This window comes from Simochromis diagramma, unplaced genomic scaffold (assembly GCF_900408965.1).
Source record: "Simochromis diagramma unplaced genomic scaffold, fSimDia1.1 OVJJ01000305.1, whole genome shotgun sequence".
Taxonomy (NCBI): Eukaryota; Metazoa; Chordata; class Actinopteri; order Cichliformes; family Cichlidae; genus Simochromis; species Simochromis diagramma.
In genome coordinates, this window is record NW_024387169.1 from 1560044 (window position 1) to 1578316 (window position 18273).

Here is an 18273-nt window from a genome sequence, read left to right on the forward strand (position 1 = left end):
AGAGGTAGACGGGGAGAAGGAGGAGGTAAACATCCTGAGAGGAGTTCAGAAGAATCAGCATACAGGAAGTGCAGCGCCAGTCAATACTGAGTCACTTCCTGTGGTGAGGGCAGCCCATAACCTCTTAGAAAGCCATGTTCTTGTCAGAGGGATAGGCCTATAATGAAAATATCCACTGTCCATGCGGCGAAACGGCAGAGTTTGCCCAGTGTTGTCGTGCTGTGGCGCCGCAGCACGTCTGTCGTGTTTAAAAGGAGGAAACGCCATCAAAAGGTCAAATCAAAGTGAAACTTACTGAACATCTACTTGGCAAGGATCTCTCCTCTTTGCTCAGACTTTTCAAAGCTCAAAGGAGAAATGCGCTTTGAATACCAGGAACCTGCGCAGCATAACAACACATCTGCACACCTGACACGGCGGAAAAAGTCCAGCGACCCTCAATGAATTTTCAAAGCTGTCCCTACACGGATTGGGAACTGTGACGCTGTAGTTTAACGCCAAGGCAAGAGCCCAGCCTTGATGCCAAGTAGGTTGGTACTGAAGAATCCACCAGCTGTTTCCCCCTGAACCAGGGTCACATTCAATGGGCCACACAGAACAATGCCACTGTGTCCTGGGAGTACCAGGGGTTGGTACAGTGTCTAGGCACAGGACACATAAGACACCTGGTGGCTTATAACTGCCAAGAAACACAGAGAGAGAGAGAGAGAAAGCGAGACAGATTGATGGCCTGGGGAAATCACGAGTGTATCACATGACTTGTGTCAACTAAGCCAGAAGGATGAAATGCCTAAAGGTAAAAATTTAAATTCTGCAAAGCAACCGATAACCGATGGTGCTTCAGTCAGCAGTGGAATACAGATGCATTGTAATAAAGGAGCTGGACCCCTGCCCCCAACATGCACTCGGAACTCCCGCTGTGGAGGGGAACAGTGTCCCCCGGGGAAAATTATACGGCAATGTTTTTTTCCACTGAAAGGCCCAACAATGGGGTGCTTACAAAAGCATTCATGCACTTTGAACAGGCTCATTCCAAGAAAAAATTAAATGTCTTCTAATAACAAAAATTTTCAAATATGGTAGTGTGCAAAAGTCTTGAGCCACCCCTCATTCCCTTTCATTTTCTTATGACATTGGCTGCTTTTTCACCCATTTTCAGTCCATTTTCACAGGAACGTTATGGTTTCCTTGTTAAACCACCACACAATCATTCGAGCATAAAAAGAGCACCTAAATCAAGAAATGGACTTAGTAAAGAACTAGTTTCATTTGTATTTATAGGTACGCATCATTTGTTCTCATGTCTTCATCTGAATCTATGGAAAATGATAAAGATAACACAACTTAAGTCAAACAAATAGTTTTTGGAGCTATTTGCTGAAAACCTGGAGTATCTCAGGATAGTGTGAAATGTGTCCTTAAAAACATGAAAGGAAACAACAAGTGGAGGACAAAAGATGAAACAGCAGGCTTAAAAACCTGCCTACAGCAGCTCAACAGTATCTGAAGGTCATGTGCTTATGAATAAATAAAAATAAAGCCCAGTAAAGACCAGACACGGGACTTGAGAGATGAGACTTTCATCGGAAACGACTCAGTGGAAGGGGAGGTTAGGAGAGAGCTACAACAGTCAGTTTCTGTAAAGCACGGTGGAGGCGCTGTCATGGTTTCTGGCTGCATTTCATCCCGTGGTGTTGGAGGTGGGCTTATCAGCGTAGAAAAGCACCATTAGATTTTGATCCAGCATGCAGCACCATCTGGAATCTGTCTGATCAAACTGGGAATCTTCAGAACAAAAGAAGTTGTAGCATGTGCAGCGACAGCCTGGATGTTCTCTTCCTGTTCTCCAGATGTTCCACTTTTGCACAAAATGCTTGCTGCTCACACGTTAACACTCTCGTTGGCTGACTACCTGTCAGGACAGACGCCTCCCTCCTTATTGCACACTGGGCTAATTTTCCCCATGACTCCATGAATGACAAATGTATTTCTATTTGTATCCCTACTCCTGCTCAGTCATGACGTAAACCTGTGCACTGACCTCACAACAACAACTACGTGGCAACATAATCCATATATGAAGACTATTTCAGTTATATTCAAACTGCATGAGAAGCTGATTTTGCTCAGAGTGTAAAAACAAGGCACGCGACTGTAGAACGAAACCTTTCCAGCTCGATGCCTCAGCTGACATATCTACATCCTAATCCTGTCACGCTTTCAGGTGATTAATGCTGTATGGCTCAAACCATCAGCACCAAAGGCGGGAGGAGGGGGGCATCCTTCCTGAGGCGGCTGCAGTGTCACGGTAGGGTTTTCCTCCACCCGCCTGACACGCCTGCACTTGGACACACAAACACACGCACACACAAAAGCTGAGGTTGATGCCCATATCTAGCCAGCTTGAGTCACCTCCTCTTGGCTCCTCGTGCAGCACTTTCCACTGTACAGAATGAGTCCCATTCCAGAGCATCTGCATCTGCAGGCAAGAACATAGCAGCTCCAAGGGCAGAGGACATTACTTTTTTCCATGCCCTACTAAAGTAAGAGGAAGCCTATGGTACAAGAACAATAGACTGGCAGGTTTAGGACAACGTTTTAACAGTTTGTTGTTCTGATCGCAGGCGTAGAGGGAAAGCCGAAGGCCGACCTGCAGGTGGATGGACGTATAAAGCACTGCATTTATACATTCTCTCTTTCCCGCATGCAAAAATAAACCATTCACCTCCAGCGTGTGCCTGTGCACATATACATCCTTACACACCATCACCCACACATGCTGCTGCATACATTTCCGAAGCCCGTAGTGACTAAGCGCGTCTTTTGTCATCTTCGAACGAGAGTCCATTCAGCCGAGCAGCCGCGACCACACACGTACACCAAAGACCCCGGCGAGGAGAAGCTGTGTGAGGTCCACAAGTCAGGCTGGAAAGACAAGTGGAAAGGGGCTTTGCAGTAGTAAGCTTTTGTTAAACGAACTAATCCGCCATTGATATGCTAAATCCTGCTGTAAGGAAAGAGGGTAAGAGGCAGGAGATGAAGGAAAGAGCGGGACAGATTTGAAATATGGTCCCATTTTATTAGAAGCCAAAAACAAATTATCTCAAGACAGCCAAGAAAAAATGATCTGGCTGGAAAAAGAAAAAAGGTGTAGCTTTGAGGAATATTGATGCTTATTCCTATCAGACACAAAATGATAAATGAGTGAAATGAATCACAAGTCGTAGCTCATGTATTCTGTGCGGCTGCTGTACAATTCCTGCACGAGGGCCTCAGTCACAGAGGACAATGAGTTTGTTGTGAAACAGGATGGCGTGCACCTGATTATGTGGTTAAACATTTGTGTTTCGCTGCATGTGTGGCAGAGGTGAGGGTGAAGCGGCGCTAAGAGCATCGCGCAGGCTCTGACAGATGGCCGCGTGTTCGCAGTAAGGAAAAGCATGCAGCTTGACCTCGGGCTGCCTAACACCTTTATTGGTGTGGCAGCGGGCCAGACAGACGTGGAGGACAGCGACAGTTAAACGTCCAGCTCATCATCGCACCGCCGGAGATAAAAGTTGGACGATGGAAACAATGCTGCTCGTGTGCAACACGCAGCACTGCACAAGAATGCAGAACTGCAAACCACAGTTATTTTCATCTAGTTGTCATTTTCTTGATTAATCCTTTGATGCTTTGGTTTATGAAAAGTAAGAAAAGTGTGGCTAAAGTTTGACAACGCTGACGTTAAACCGCATATTTGTCTCATCGACGCTGCAAAATGTACGGATACTCAGGAAAACTGTAGAACTGTAAAATACGGAATAGCTGACATTATAATTATTATAGCCAATTTCATTCATTCTCATTCCAGCGTTTCAGGGCACCGACACGAGAAGCTTTCTAAATACTCTTCCTGGCAAAAGGATTATAAAATGCCAAAATTTAAAAAAAGGTCCCGTTACATCTGGCATCCCATGGTCATGTGAATATTTCTGGATACTCTGACTCAAACGATTGTGCCGTTTTTCCTTATAACACTGCAAATAACTAAATCAGATATGGCCAGAAGCAGGATAGTTTAGAAAAAGCAAACAGAGCCCAGGACTTCCAGGTGTCCAGATTCTTTCTGCTTTTCTAAAAGTCAAACTTCACCTCCCTACATGAGATATGAGACTGAAGTCGGTTACTATTATTTAGCATTTCAATCAAATGGTCACCTTAAGAGAAACAAAATGCTAGAGCGCACGGAAATGTCCTTGAAATGTCCTCTGCAATGTCCTTGAGCAGATATGTACTTAAAGGCCAGGGCAGCGTTCTCCGGTGTAAATGTGTAAACTAATGGATTTTCTTATACTGAACCACAGATATGTAAAAACATTACAGAAGCAAAGGGTAAAAGATTATCTAACCTCCAACACAACCTAAAATGTTTCATCGAGATCCTTGTGAAACATTTAACCAGAGTCAGGAGGTAAAAGACTCTTGATTATTTTGCTCGAGGTGGCAAGATAAACACTGTCACAAGATCGACATGATACAAGGTGCTTTTATTCAGCAGATAAATAAATCTATTGACTGATAACCTCGTAATTATTTAACAGTGCTAAGGCACAGATCGCTGCGGCCCAGAGACACCGAACCAGAAGACACAAGACGATGTTTTCCGTTGCTCTGTATCTGAGCGAGCATCATAATGAGAGGCCAATAAGAAAAGACGGCATCTGTTCAAACTGGGTTAACAGCTACAATCGTGACTTGATTCATTCTGATGCGTTGCACATTTAAAAGGCAGCGCGCGCTGTGCCGACGAGCTCCGCAGTCTGTTGTGAAACCATTAGCTCCGCTGAGCCGTAGTGAGGATTTCACAAATAGGACAACAGTGTTTTCATGTCAAAACAATGGGGAAACCATTGTTTGACTTTGACGTGCTTTTTAACTCCCACAACAGAGGAAAATACACTTCAATACTTCAACTAGTCCAACGGCTGCATTGGAAAATCCAATTATGTGCTCACACAAATCTTGGAGGAAAGCTGTGTAATTACTTTCTTCGAGTCACATCAAACGCGATGTGGAAACTTTGTTAATTTATTAAAGTCAACAGTGGAATTGTATTTGTTTTCATTGCACATTATTAATGTAATACCAGGCAAATTTTTTCCACACAGCATGGCGCAAGTCACTCATGCACTGCAAATTACAAGAGCACTAGATGTGGGCAACGACGGCAGCCAAATAATGAATTTGTCACTTGGACGGATGCGTCAGAAGAGGGCATGTTGGAAACACTCTGGTTTTCCACTGTCTTCTGTAACATTATGTGTTTTGGCTCCTCCAGTAACAGTTTCCATTCACTTTAGCTGAATGGATTCACTTTGATGGTGAAGATGTCCTCACAGTATCAAGCTAATTAAGTAACGTGCTTCTTACCAGGTTTATGCAGCAGAGAAAGTCTATCCCACTAAATGCAGGAAGTAAGAAAAGATCTTGCGAGTCAATTCGAGCGTTCCCATAACCACCAATACATAAACAAACAAACACATGAATGAAATTCACAGGCTTAACGACACATGTTGCATTGCACCTCTGAGTGATGTCACACACAAGGAGCAAGTGCAGTGGAATGAAAACCACATGGCTGCACGAAAGGAGGCGTGACGCTTTTGATATCACGGTATTAAAGGAACAGATCGACATCCCATCCTGATACTTTCAATACCGGAATCAGGTGGAAAAATCTAGCCTGGATCTGTCCAGGCTGAGCTTCATCTCTTAAAGCTGTAACGTCACTGATTTTCAGGCAACTTCAAAATAAAGCTGGAGACTACCGAGTATAAAGTCGACCGATTTAATAAGGCAAAACATTTTCATATAGGATTATTTCTACATGTTTCAGAGACTCTGTCATCTATACAGAACCAGCATGACTCGACTGAGCTCGAATAAACGGTCCACGATGAATCAGGCGAATGCACAGAAAGTGCTTCGCTTCTGCTCTGCAGCCGGTGCATGAAACAGTCCGAGTGCATGAAACCGTCCGAGTGCATGAAACCGTCCGAGTGCATGCCTGATTTCTATAGCAAAACTGTTTGCTCCTCCGTTTGCATGCACAGGCCAAGAACAACACGCTGCAGCTGGAGGCAGAAGTAAAAGTGGGTTGGAAGGGATTTGAAAGGTACGTGCAGCTGACTGAAGAAGCACTCCCCTCAAATGGTTTACACTCAAGAAGGAATCTTTGCACATTTTTTTCAGATTAAGCAAATGGATCCCACCACTCTCCATAACATGTTCACGATGTGTTGGCGACGTCTGCTCCTTTTCTACTGCAAAAGGAAGACTTCACTGGGGGTAATCGACTGAAGCAGCCGCATGCAACGGAAAGGAAACTCACGTGGTGAATTAGCAGCAAGAGAAGCTGTGACTTTCTCACTCTAGAGGCTGACTAACGTGTTTTCTTCCATGTGGTCGCATACGGCTCATGGTTCATTCATAGCTTTTACTGCATGAGGCTGTGTCATCATGGAACACAGCAGCAAGTTCTTCATATTAATAGAAACATGCCTGATTTTGTTTAAATATATCTGACAAATTTCAGCATGCATGACACAGAAACAAAGCTCCTTCAAAGCCCTCGCAGCCCACACTTTGCACAGAAGACAGACTCACTCTGCTTCTTTGTGCGGCCGCAGTTTGACCAGCGTCTCTGGACACTAAACAGCTTTTCACCCTGTGTACTTTCACATAAATCTGCGCCTGGTTTAGCCGTAGCTGACACGCTCTGCAAGATGATGAATGCACGGGTCTGAATTGGTGCCAAACGTACAGATGCAATTAATTCACTGCTGCTTTTCTTGTTTTTGTAGGTGGAAGGCTGTGTGCGTATATCTGTGTATTTATGTGAACATGTGTGCATCTACATTTCTGGTCCGGACTAGGAGGAATTGCAAGTCTAACCACTGAGTTTAGGTCAGCTGCCTGTTCCAGACCACAGCACAGTGGAAAACTCTACACCTGTCATTCTAGACCTCTTTCAATCACCAAGAGACTCTGGGAAAGCTATACCCCTTACCCGATTTACATCAACCACAAAAGCAGAACGTCCTCCTGCTTTTATAAAACGTAGCTGTGAAGCACTCCAAAGAAAATCCTACAGTAATTTCAGCAGGCTCTTCTGGATGTGGAGGAACAATACCCTTCTATCGTTATTTGGCCTTAAGAACAAAAGCGCTGAAATGAAGTCGAGATAATGGTGGTGAGGTCACTGCTTGGTTACTAGCCACTGTATCCTCGACGAGAGCCAGGCGGCTTCCAGCCGAACAACACCGAGTTTTTTTTATACATGCATGACAGAACCTGCCTCATCCCTCTTCAGTGACGCATCTCCAACACGTGTGGGTGTGCGCCAGCAAGCATCTCTGTGTGCGGGTTTTATATGCAACAGCGCCCAGAGGCCAGGCATAGGAGAGGAAGGCTGAGTCACAGGATCTAAGGCCTCGCAGGAAGACAGCAGTGTGATCTAAGACATGCTTGGCCAGGCCCCCGCACACCACTGATGAGTTATTGCTCCGTTGCGATCCTCAGCCAGCACCTCCACCCCAAAGATATACTGCAGCACATACTCCATCTCCTCTCTGTGACCTGGAGAAGCGAGAGAGGGCCGCCAGATTCACCTCCACAAGGGGCAAATAAACAGGTGAACCTGGGGGGGATTTTTGTGAGATTGATGGCAACTGCACTTTCTCTTGTTCTGCTAGAGCAAAAGGTCAGAAGGTGTGCAATAATGGCAGGATGTAGAAACAGGCTGCTGTTGCTCAACAAAAGCATTAATAACTGCTGTGGGCTCTGCAGCAGAAAGTAGCTCAGGACTAGCTGCATAAGCTTTACTTTATTCCCGAGTAACAGTGAGGAATTGCTTTTACAGACATGCCTTTGTTTCACACAGTTTCGCGTAAATGTACCTCTGAAAAGGGAAAACTAAAGCTAAATAAGCAGTCCGGCCGAATTCCAACACTCTAGCTGTCACCTCCTTCAAAACAGCCACCGAGAGGCAATTTCTCTAAATGTTTAAACACGCAGACAAGAATAATAGCAAGTGCAGGGTAGAGAAAAGCCATTTGAACGCAGGCACACAAAGTGAACGGGCTGTGCTGCTCTGCCGACCACAGCAGATTGGAGAGCAGGAGCAGAGAGAATATGGAAACAGGGAGCGGCTCTGAGGGGAACTAACCAGCAAGCACGGCTGAAGAACGAGACAGAGTGACAAAAGGAGCCCAAATTAAGTGGCTGACTGCTCCCCTTGCATTCAGAAATGTTCAAACAAACCAAACTTTTCTTTCCCTTTTGCCTGGGGTGCTGCTTTTTCATAGATGTGCATTTCTTGAGACGCTTTCCAATTGTAAGTCGGAGAGCTTGTTGTTGTATTCTTGTTGTATCAACATGTAATTTCACTTCCTCTGCCACCTTCCTATCAGTCTGACAGATCACTCTCTGCACTGAGACAGGAAAGGCAAAGAGCGCTGAGAAAACAGCAGCGAACGAGACACTCTGTGACGTGCTCGTGCTGCAGGGATCGATAATAACGCCAAAGTGATACGACTGTACGGCCACTGCGTGTCAGTCAGTGACGTGCACACGGTTCTGATGTTAACTGCTAAGGTCACAAACAAGCAACTTTCTGCATTTTCAGTTTACGAGCTCCTCGAGTCAGGGAAGTGACATTAGTGGTTAACTGCGTCAAGCGGACAAATGTGGTGTAGCGCAGAGTCCTCGTCACTACACCGGCTTTAACTGTTTCTCTTCAGCGTTTGTCATGCTTGAAGTCCTCTAAGTATGCTGACATTGTCAGCAAGTGCAGTCAAGTTAGAAGCTGGTCAACAGAGGAAGGCCTGTTAATGAATACATGAATAGGTGAAGTAAGACATCCGTTATGCCACGGTAACAAATTTATGAATGGAAACTCGAGGAATCTCTCGGGAAGTGCTCCTAAATCACTTCATGTGGTTGGCTTTGCAAAGACAAAGTCACCAGCATGTACGAGCATTAAATAGCTCTGCGGTGCTCCTGCGTGCCACGTTAATATAATTGCGATGGAGCTCTTTGAGTCCGTATTAGCAGGGATTGGAGCGATGCCACGTTATCTCCCACCACTGGCTAAAATACGATGAAGGACGTTTGAGCAACCAAGAAGCACAGACAGCCCAAGGCGAAGCCGTGATTGGTGGCAGAAGTGGCTTCTACTGATGGTTTTGGCACAGAACATCAGCCACGCAGTGCCCACAACCCCCTCTGCACCCCAAGCAGGGACTGCCATGGGCTGTCCCAGCCTCCCCTGCCCCCTCTCCCCAGAGAAGACCACGCTTCTCCACTCTGTCATTCACTGACTTTTGCGGCCAGGCCCCGTGCTCTGCCTTGCCACTTTACATTTAAAGGAGAGCAAGGCGGTAGAAATGTGCACTGCAGATGGTAGAAATTACTTAGCTCACTTAACTTCAGAGATATTTTTTTTCCTTTTTCTTCTCTCTCTCCCTTTTCCACAAATTACTCCAAGACTGGGGAAATTGATAGATTCCTCGTGCACGTTGGCTTTTGATTTGTACATGGAAGACTTTTGTTCTTCGGCAATCCCATCCTGATATCCATTTAGCTGGCTCTATGGCTTTGGAATACGATAGCGTGCCTTCAAACGAACACCAAAATGTTGGGGAAAAGGCTAAAAGCCAAAAGTTTGCTTTACACTGGAGAGACTCGTTTTTCCTTGAGAAGAAGCTCAATGTGCTTTCCAGGAAACGTCTGGCCCTATGCAGATCACACGTGTGATGTCGAGACGTCCTCTGGGGCGAAACATGTCAGCTAGCTTCATAGGAACATTTACATGTGGCCTTATAGCGTCGAAGAAAAGCAGCGAGGGAGACGGTGGTGATTTATTTCCCATGTGTTTCGGTTAGCGCTGGTCGATGTGAACTGCAGCCTCCATTTTCCATCTGTGCACTTCTTTGATGCTGTTTTCACCTCTTATTTCCTTCCCCTTATAACCTGTTTATGTCTCCTCTGCCTTTCTGTCAATGCTTTTCTTCCAGAAGGGGTATTTATGAGTTAGTGATACAAGCAAATAAAATAAACAGGTCTTACATTTGTACTTTATTACTGTAGCTGTAATCCTAAATGTATCAAAGACAGAAAGATACAGAAAGAAAGTGTTTTTTTCTTTTCATTTGAAAGTTTTTAAATATGTAACAAACAAGGAAGTAAAAACTGCAGATTAATACGATCGTTTTGTAGCTTCTGTCTAAACCAGCAGTCCCCAACGGACCGGTTTATGTCCGAGATATTTTCACGGACCGGCGTTTAAGGTGTCGCGGAAAAATTCGACAAAGTAAAACCAGTACCAAAAAAAAAGATTTATTCATAACACGGGAAAAGACCCAGGGAAACAGAGTTCACGATAAAACTGATAAAAATGCTGAAAACCATAAATTTCACACCCGTACCGCAACTCTCGCGGCCCGGTACCAAACGACTCACGGAGTGGTACCGGGCCGTGGCCCGGGGTTGGGGACCGCTGACCTAAACAACAGAATTCCTGCTGTTGTCACCGGACCTGCAGTAAACTTCACTGGGCATGTAATGCAGCTAGGCCGGGGTCACAGGGGTCAGCCACATGCAGCTCTTTACTCATTTTCAGCATCTTTTTCAAGCAGTTATGTGAATGTGAATATAGAAATAACCAACGTTGTGGGTTTTTAAATAAAAAAACGCCTAGCTTACTTTAAAATGTTTTCACATGTGCCTTATAGTCTTTTTCATTGATGTGTTAGCTGGATAGCTTCAGTAAAAGTCATATGCACAAACACTGGTAGCGCTCTATAGTGATTCTGTTTCAGTGTTATCAGCCAACATCATCTATTTGGTGATCGATCAGTGTGACTCGAGTCACTCAGAGGCACGCCATAACTTCTCTGTTAGCAACACACGTGTTTGAAATGTTTGTCCAAACCAGCTGATCCGAGTGTAAACGAGTTAAGTGAAAAACATGCTTATGTTCCATCTGTCTGAAAGAAGAAAACTACCAGTTGGTATATCGGAATATCGGATTTTGAAATCAACAAATCAAAAATGCTTCATCGGCTGGGCTCTAAAAGCATGGCATGTTCAAAAAAGTTCTAAATAACAGTGCTGAAAGGTTTGAACTGCAAAGGTGACACACTAATTTACACGTAATCATCTGTTTCACTTTCACCGTGAGGCACAAATATATATTTTTTGGTCAAGAAAAAAAACAGCTCCTTTGGAAAAGGTGTTTTTAAAACAAAAACCACCAAAAAAACAATTATCAAAGCATGATTTATTAAAAAATTCTTAACTATTAATGGCAGTCACAGAACAAGTTCAGTATTAACAGGGGGAGCTACATAGACAGCTGTTTGTAGATCTGTGCAGTGCTGACAGGAAGTGCAAGGCAGGAACCTGTTCAGTGTTTTGTCACTGTCATGAGTGCGTCATGTTACGTTCAACAGCTCGGTTTATTGTTTGTAAAGCTCCAGCTCAGTTTGCTGACAGCAGTTTTAGTCATTATTCAAATCTTTCACTGCACAGCATTTTTAGAATGTGCCCATGCTTCCTACAGGGCCTCCTGTGCGCTCAGCACAGGACAGATTCTATATCTCGCGGAGCCCGCGGGTATTAAAATGGCTCCATTCCCAGGCCTCGCTGTCCCGTACACGTACGAATGCAGACCAACACAAATCTTCTGCACTGTTGCAACTCAGTCTAATTAATCTTGGAGGAGAATTCTGAGCTGATCTTGTTTTCTCCGCCAGCTGTTACCTTGCATCATGTAAGTGATATTACTCAAAGGTTTAGAGCGATCCAAACCCTTCTGTTTTTATAATACTTTGCTTTTTTCCTGTGTGTTGTCCAACACGGCCCATTTCTGACTCAAAAAGGTCTTTGTCTGGCTAATTACAGAGGCAGCTGCAGAGCTCTGAACCAGAGACTGGGAGTTACAGTGCTGACAAAACCAATGGGGGAACCTGCGGCTGAGGCCTTTCATTGCATTTTCAGCTGTAGTGAAAAAGCATCAACATCCTAAGGGCTAAATTAAAGTATTCATAAAGCTAACATGCTCTCTTTCCATCTCCAGTGCCAAATAAAATCAAATTTCCTTCCTCCTGCTAAACTTTATCGTCGCCTTTGATAGAGAAACTTTTAACTGATGCCAAGTTCCCCTGTAAATTCAAACATATCAAACGTGCTGCTGCCGACATTCATCAGAAAATTCAATTGTTGCACTAAATACAGTTGAACAGGAATGAAAACTAATCTGTGTTAACCGTGAAATCGGCATTACAGCGCTCCTTACAACTTGTCAAATATTCACTCCGACCACAGCAAGAATTTAGCCTCACGCGTCTGAGTTTCATAACATTCAAATCCCACCCATACCCAGGAACATCACATCATCCTCCAAAAATGCCTGGGCAAAGAAGAATGCTCTGTAGCTGACTGGCTCACCAGGCTGACCAGCTGGCTAACTGGGAGTCGTGAACTTTTGTCCCGCCGCTGCTCCCTTTGCTGGCTGCTAGAGAGGACTTGGGCGACACCAAACAGGAAGCGTTCAACAACTGGACGCTTTGGATGTTTATCTCACGCCATTCATCAAACCCCCAAAACCAGAGGAGTCGGGACCCGGCTGGTGAAACAAGGCTGTGATCAGGGAGCCATCGCGGGGTTAGATCTGGGCTTCTTCGTACCCTGACAGGGGTTGGTCTCCTCCACCCTACGGCTGGCTCCCCTCCTCCTTTCTCACAGTCTTCAAGGAGCCTGGCTTAGGGTTGATGCTCTTGTGCCAAGTGGTGACAATAAAAAAGTTACACTTTTAAGCATTCAGCAGATCGCAAGAGCAGTGACCACAAAAGCTGCTCTAAAAGACTGAACTTATCAGCGTCAGGGTGCGCAAGAATAAGGTTGACCTAACCACTATAAGTTGGTAATTACGAGCCAAACCGCTACTATCAAAATCAACTTCACATCAACACAGAGAACAGAAAGAAAATCTATTCTGTAGAAGCAGCCAAGTCGTGGTTGGTCGGGTGTTTAGCAGGAAGAAGAATGAGCCGAAGAAAAACTATACAATGCGCAGCTATTATAAAAGGTCGCACGACCCCATGTGAAACAGAGAGACTCATTCAATACTATAAGGATAGTTTACTAAATATTAACCTTTGAGGCATGATTCAGAGCCACAGCTGGACTAGAAACACAGTATATTCCAGATAAAAGTGAGCTCAAAAGGAAAACTATAGCAAAGTAAAGCACTCTGCTGATCAGAAAACAAGTTTTTCATCCTTAAGCTATGATCACAAGCTTTAAGGAGATACCAAAGGAATGTGACTGCAGATTTCACGATACCCTCCTAGAGCAACTGCAGCAGAAGAGTGTTTGTGCAGAGCGATGCGCTGCAAGCATTTTTCTATCTTAAATATTAAAGCACATAACGTACCGATTAGAGACAATATGTGTGTCTAAAGAGGCAGATCACATAAAACCTTCACAACAACCTGTAATAACAGCAATAATTCAAAAGATATTCTGTTAGTGGGACTCATTAAGTCCTGGTTTACTAATCAAGGCGGTCAGTGGGAGATAGGAGCTGGCTGTCTAAAGGGAAAAAACCCTGGCTCAGACAGCAGACAGTAGGGAGGGCATCGACTTCTTTATGCTATCTAAACAAAAGAGCTCAAGGACACCGCTGAGAAAGAAAAGTGGATCCAAGTTGCCATCCCGCCCTGCTGGCACAGCGGCCAGACCTGGATGATCAGCACAAAGGTGGACAGACTGTGCAGCCGTTTGAATACAAATGTATCGACTAACAAGACGTCAATGTTATATCCGCTGTGGTTTGTAAGCAACCAGATTCTACACTGAAAGCTCACAACAGCTGACACAGCAGAAAGGCTGACACTGAACTGCACAGATCTGAGTTGGGATAAGCATCCCTGTTTGTTGCATGGCTGAGCGGTGAGTCACTTGGTGAAGCAGGCCAGCTCTCAGCGGAGGAAACGGCACCACAGAGGGGGAATACGCTTCCATCCAAACTCCATCTCCGCGCAGATATTACAACATAAAGTCGAACGCTTTTTCCTGCCTCGGCCGCGCTGACAGACACCTGAAGTTGTGCTGACTGGAGACATCCTGGGACTGCTGTCAACGGCTAGACCGGCTAAGGTCAGAGATCCTCAGCTGGGAAAGTTGGCCGGGATGAGCGGACTCTGTATCGCTCACCGCTGTCATGCATATTCTAGAAAAGAAGGCAGGGATGGACTGAAAGCACACAAGGCCTACAGTCATATTTTCCACTGATATCAAAGCCATATGGCTGGATTTCATGAAATAGTTGAAGCAGTGCACTGCTTCTGGCAGTGTTTAATAGAAGCACTGCACACTAATGTGGATGAACAGACTGGATGTGTTCTGTGGTGATGATGTACAGTATATTATGATGAAAAGATATACAGCGTGGTCAGATGTTTATAGGCTCGCATGACTGCTGGCCATAAATTTTATAATCACCTGGCACATCTTATCAGACTGCCCGCCATCTTTGAATGAACGCATGTGATACAGAGATAAAGCCGGACCTTATCTCGGTTGGATCTCAACTCAAAATGCAGGCGCTGCACTGATTTTCTTTAAGGTGTGTTTCTAAAGCATCGTGTTTCCTCACCTTTTCCTGTTGCACATTCTGCACCAATATGTTACGAGATCCATGCAAATTTGCGCAGCGATGAGATTTTCTGCTCTGTGAACCAGAACTGTTCATAACCAGCTAGCTAGTGAGAATCAGCAGACCTCGTAAAGAACAACAACATTACCCTGCTCCTCTGGAATGTCAACTTGGACAACACGAAGCAAAGGACGCGGGCTCGGCGCACACAGCTCCCGCACCGTCTCCCATTTGTTCCACACAAATTTGCTCCTAATTCCTTTTTTTTTCCTTTTTAATTGTAATTATCATGACTTCAAAGACCAGCGCGGCTCTGACCTACATAAATGTTCAGATTCTAGTGGCTGATGAAAGTGCTTTTTTTAATCACCCTCTCTTTTTATGCACTCAATGATAATTACACACACAAATGGAGTAATCATCATTATTTGCAAGAGGTTAAACATGTGCATGCACACAGAAGCCATTTCATTATTCCAAAAGGCTTTGCATACTATTAATCCCTCACAACTGTTAAGTACAGCACCTATAAGAGCACCTATAAATGGTTAGAAACGCCACACATTTAGCAGATAGATATGAACTACGATTTTTTTCACTGTGCAAATACAGTGTTTAACTTTCCAATTTATACCAAATACTATTTTTGTCCTTTTTGTAATTATTATATGATTATGGACAAGAAAACCACTTCACATGACGGCCATAACATCTGGGGTATTGCGGCTTTGCTGTGCTTATAATATGAGGTTGTTTCAGATGAAGGAAATTAAAATGTTTAACCCTCATTCTTACTTCACACATTATAAAAAGAGCCCACACACGCACATGCAGTATGACTATAAATTTCTGACCAGTTTCACCACAAAACAACAAGAACATAGAAAGTAAGGCGAGGTAAACGCGCCACAGCACTCGTTTGTTGAAAGATGCAATCTATACTTGTGCTTAAAGCCGGTTCTTCTGCTGAGGCTGAACTCCTTCACCAATACCATGTGAAAAAAATGCTTCGAGATGCACAGCGGGCACAAAACCACTTCATATATTCGCGTGCATATGAGTTTGTACTTGCACTTGCATCATGTCCAGTGACCTTACACAGCAGCATAAATAACAGGCGCTAGTAGACCGTAACTGGAGGAGCGTCGATGCTGTTGTGTGCATGCTTCTGCAGCGTTTGACTCATTGGGAGCCACATGGCGCAGATGTCTGCTTTGGAAAACAAAACCAAAACAGATGAATATGGTAGGAGATGGCAAAACACATGCTGGTGCTTCGTCACGTTGGTCCTCTTGAGCCTCTGATATTACGGCTGCACTGTGAAAAACAAGTTCCCTGCAGATAGCGAGCTTGTTTTTGTGCAATACACTTCATTTCAGAAGAGATTAAAGAAAACAATGAAGGTGAAGCACGTCCTTTATGACAGAAAATAGACTGTTAAGTATAATAAAGAATGAATGAAGACGTCCCTACCTTCTGATCCACTATGGAGCACACCAGGTCCTTCACAGCAGACAGCGACAGGTCACTGGCCTCCAGGTTCACCGTCTCTCTGGTCAGTCCGATCTGCAGCAGGAAGGACACCCCATGGAAAGAGCTGCGGGAGTTGGTGGGGCTGGGGGCGTTGTGACTGCCGTTGGACAGCCGTGTGTAGATGGGTCCAGACGGGGTGGATGGCAAGGACGGGTGGTGCAGATGGACAGAGTGGAGGAAGGCTCGAGGTAAGGATGGGGGAGAGGAGGCAGACATTGGGTTTCTTCCAGTTGCAACGTAAACGTCTGAACAGTGGAGGAATCAGTGAGGGCTGGCAGAAAAAAGCACAGCTGGGTTTCTGTGGATGGACTCCTGGTAGGGGGAATCTTTGGTCTTCATCAGTAACAGTCAGTTTATTGTCAAAATGATACTGTCCTTTTCAAACTAACAGCCTATCCACCCGCTGGAGCTCACACGGCCCGAGCTCTGTCACCAGACTGACAGGTGATGGAGGAGAAGTGTCTGAACAATACGCAGGCCTCTGCAGTGAAATCACAGCAACACACTTCATATCCTGGAGTTTTGTTCCTTCTCCTTAGTGAAGTCAGTAATCCACTCTGACCACAGGAAGCCTGTCACCACACACGCGCACACACGCACACACACACACACACACACACTACTTTTTAACGAGAAGCATTCTCATATCTGAAAACAGTTGTGAAAAGCATTCAGGGTGTATGAATGAATCAGCTGCTGTTCTTACAGTGTAAAGACGCTGAGCTGGATTCACTAAGAGGACGTTTCATTTTACGTTTGTCACAAATCTTTATTCAGAGCTTTTTCAAATCAAATATAAAGTCATTTATTATTATCTGCAAGGTTCGGAGCAAAGCACGCCCCCAAAGTTTGGAGCTTGTCTATAATTTCAATTATTTTAAATTTTCTCGCTACATTTCTCGACTTGTGCTAACTGTGAGAAAGTTGTAAGTAGGCGACTGTACGCGAGCGCGTAAAACGCCAAAACAGCAGGCCACAAGACGCGCAAACGTCGATAAAGGGCATCACTTGTGTCTTTGTACGGATTCAAACCCCACAAACATCTGGAACCGAGGCTTCTGAACATCTGCTCCCCTCCCACTTTCGATTGGCTCGCTGGCAGAACACAACCCGAGCCGAGAATGCCAGCAAAACAAGTTATACAAGCCCCGAATCTGCGCTTTCTGAGCCTGGCCGCTGAACGCTCTCTCCCGGTACAGTCGGGTTAAAGCCAAACGTCGAGTTAAACGTTTCTTACAGGATACTTTACCTTCGCTCTCGGCGCAGGGCGCTTTTCGATCCATTGTGAGAGGGCTGAAGAAACTTTTCGACTCCATCAAGTGAGGGAAGCGCAGTCGGAACTTTATTCTTCTGCACTTTGTTACAAGTCACTCAGAAAGCACTCCGGCACAGCCCACAGCTCACACATACTAACTTTAGTTTTGCAGCGAGTCTCGCTGAGACGAGCCGCTCCGTGCATTAATTTTCTCTTATCTTTTATTCCAGATTGTAAATTCATGCGCATCTTATTATCCTTCCAGCTGTGACTACTCCCCCTGCTCGACGAGAAAAAGAGCAGGGACCGTCGCTGGGGCTTGGAGTCTTTTTATTATGTCCGCATAAATGACTTTCCATGAGTGGGGAGGAAAACTTGAACTACACACCATGTGAAGCAATGGCGCCTCCGCTCGAGCTGGAACCAGTGCGCATGTGCCTTTTCTTTTCCGTTATTTCAACTTGGTCATGCCAAAAGAAAAAAAAAGAAAAAAAAAAACTTTACTCCACATGACCCGGATCGAATTGTAATAAATGGCTCTCCCAAGTAGGAAGCAAGAGTCGCAAGGGGACACTGAAGGAGTTCATACAAGTCGAGGTTTATTACCTAAAGTGCGCCCGGCTTCAGATAAAGGGACGTTGTCTATGAATAGATTAACTTTGAAGGGCTAATATGTTATTTAACTAATACTTGGAATATTACAGAACAAATTTCAGGAAATTGTCCAACAGTTCCACTGCATTGTGAGATTTTTCATTTGAGAACATTACAAACAGCCTCT

The 18273-nt window shown here is 44.7% G+C and overlaps 1 protein-coding gene across 3 annotated transcripts in view; it reads right to left on the reverse strand.

Annotated features, from left to right (window-relative positions):
• Positions 1 to 18188, reverse strand: part of prkd3 (protein kinase D3) — a 36297-nt gene extending 18109 nt beyond the window's left edge. For 2 of the 3 annotated variants that reach the window (XM_040049052.1, XM_040049051.1), the window contains exons 1-2: positions 17487 to 18188; positions 16178 to 16809 (exon numbers count right to left, since the gene is read on the reverse strand). In XM_040049052.1, coding sequence (XP_039904986.1) covers positions 16178 to 16453 — 276 coding nt within the window. In that variant the 5' untranslated portion in view covers positions 16454 to 16809; positions 17487 to 18188. Of the gene's footprint in view, positions 1 to 15646; positions 16134 to 16177; positions 16810 to 17486 lie in introns of those variants that run through there. The other variant, XM_040049053.1, reaches the window with a different exon arrangement.
• Between the last annotated feature and the right edge of the window lie 85 nt (positions 18189 to 18273).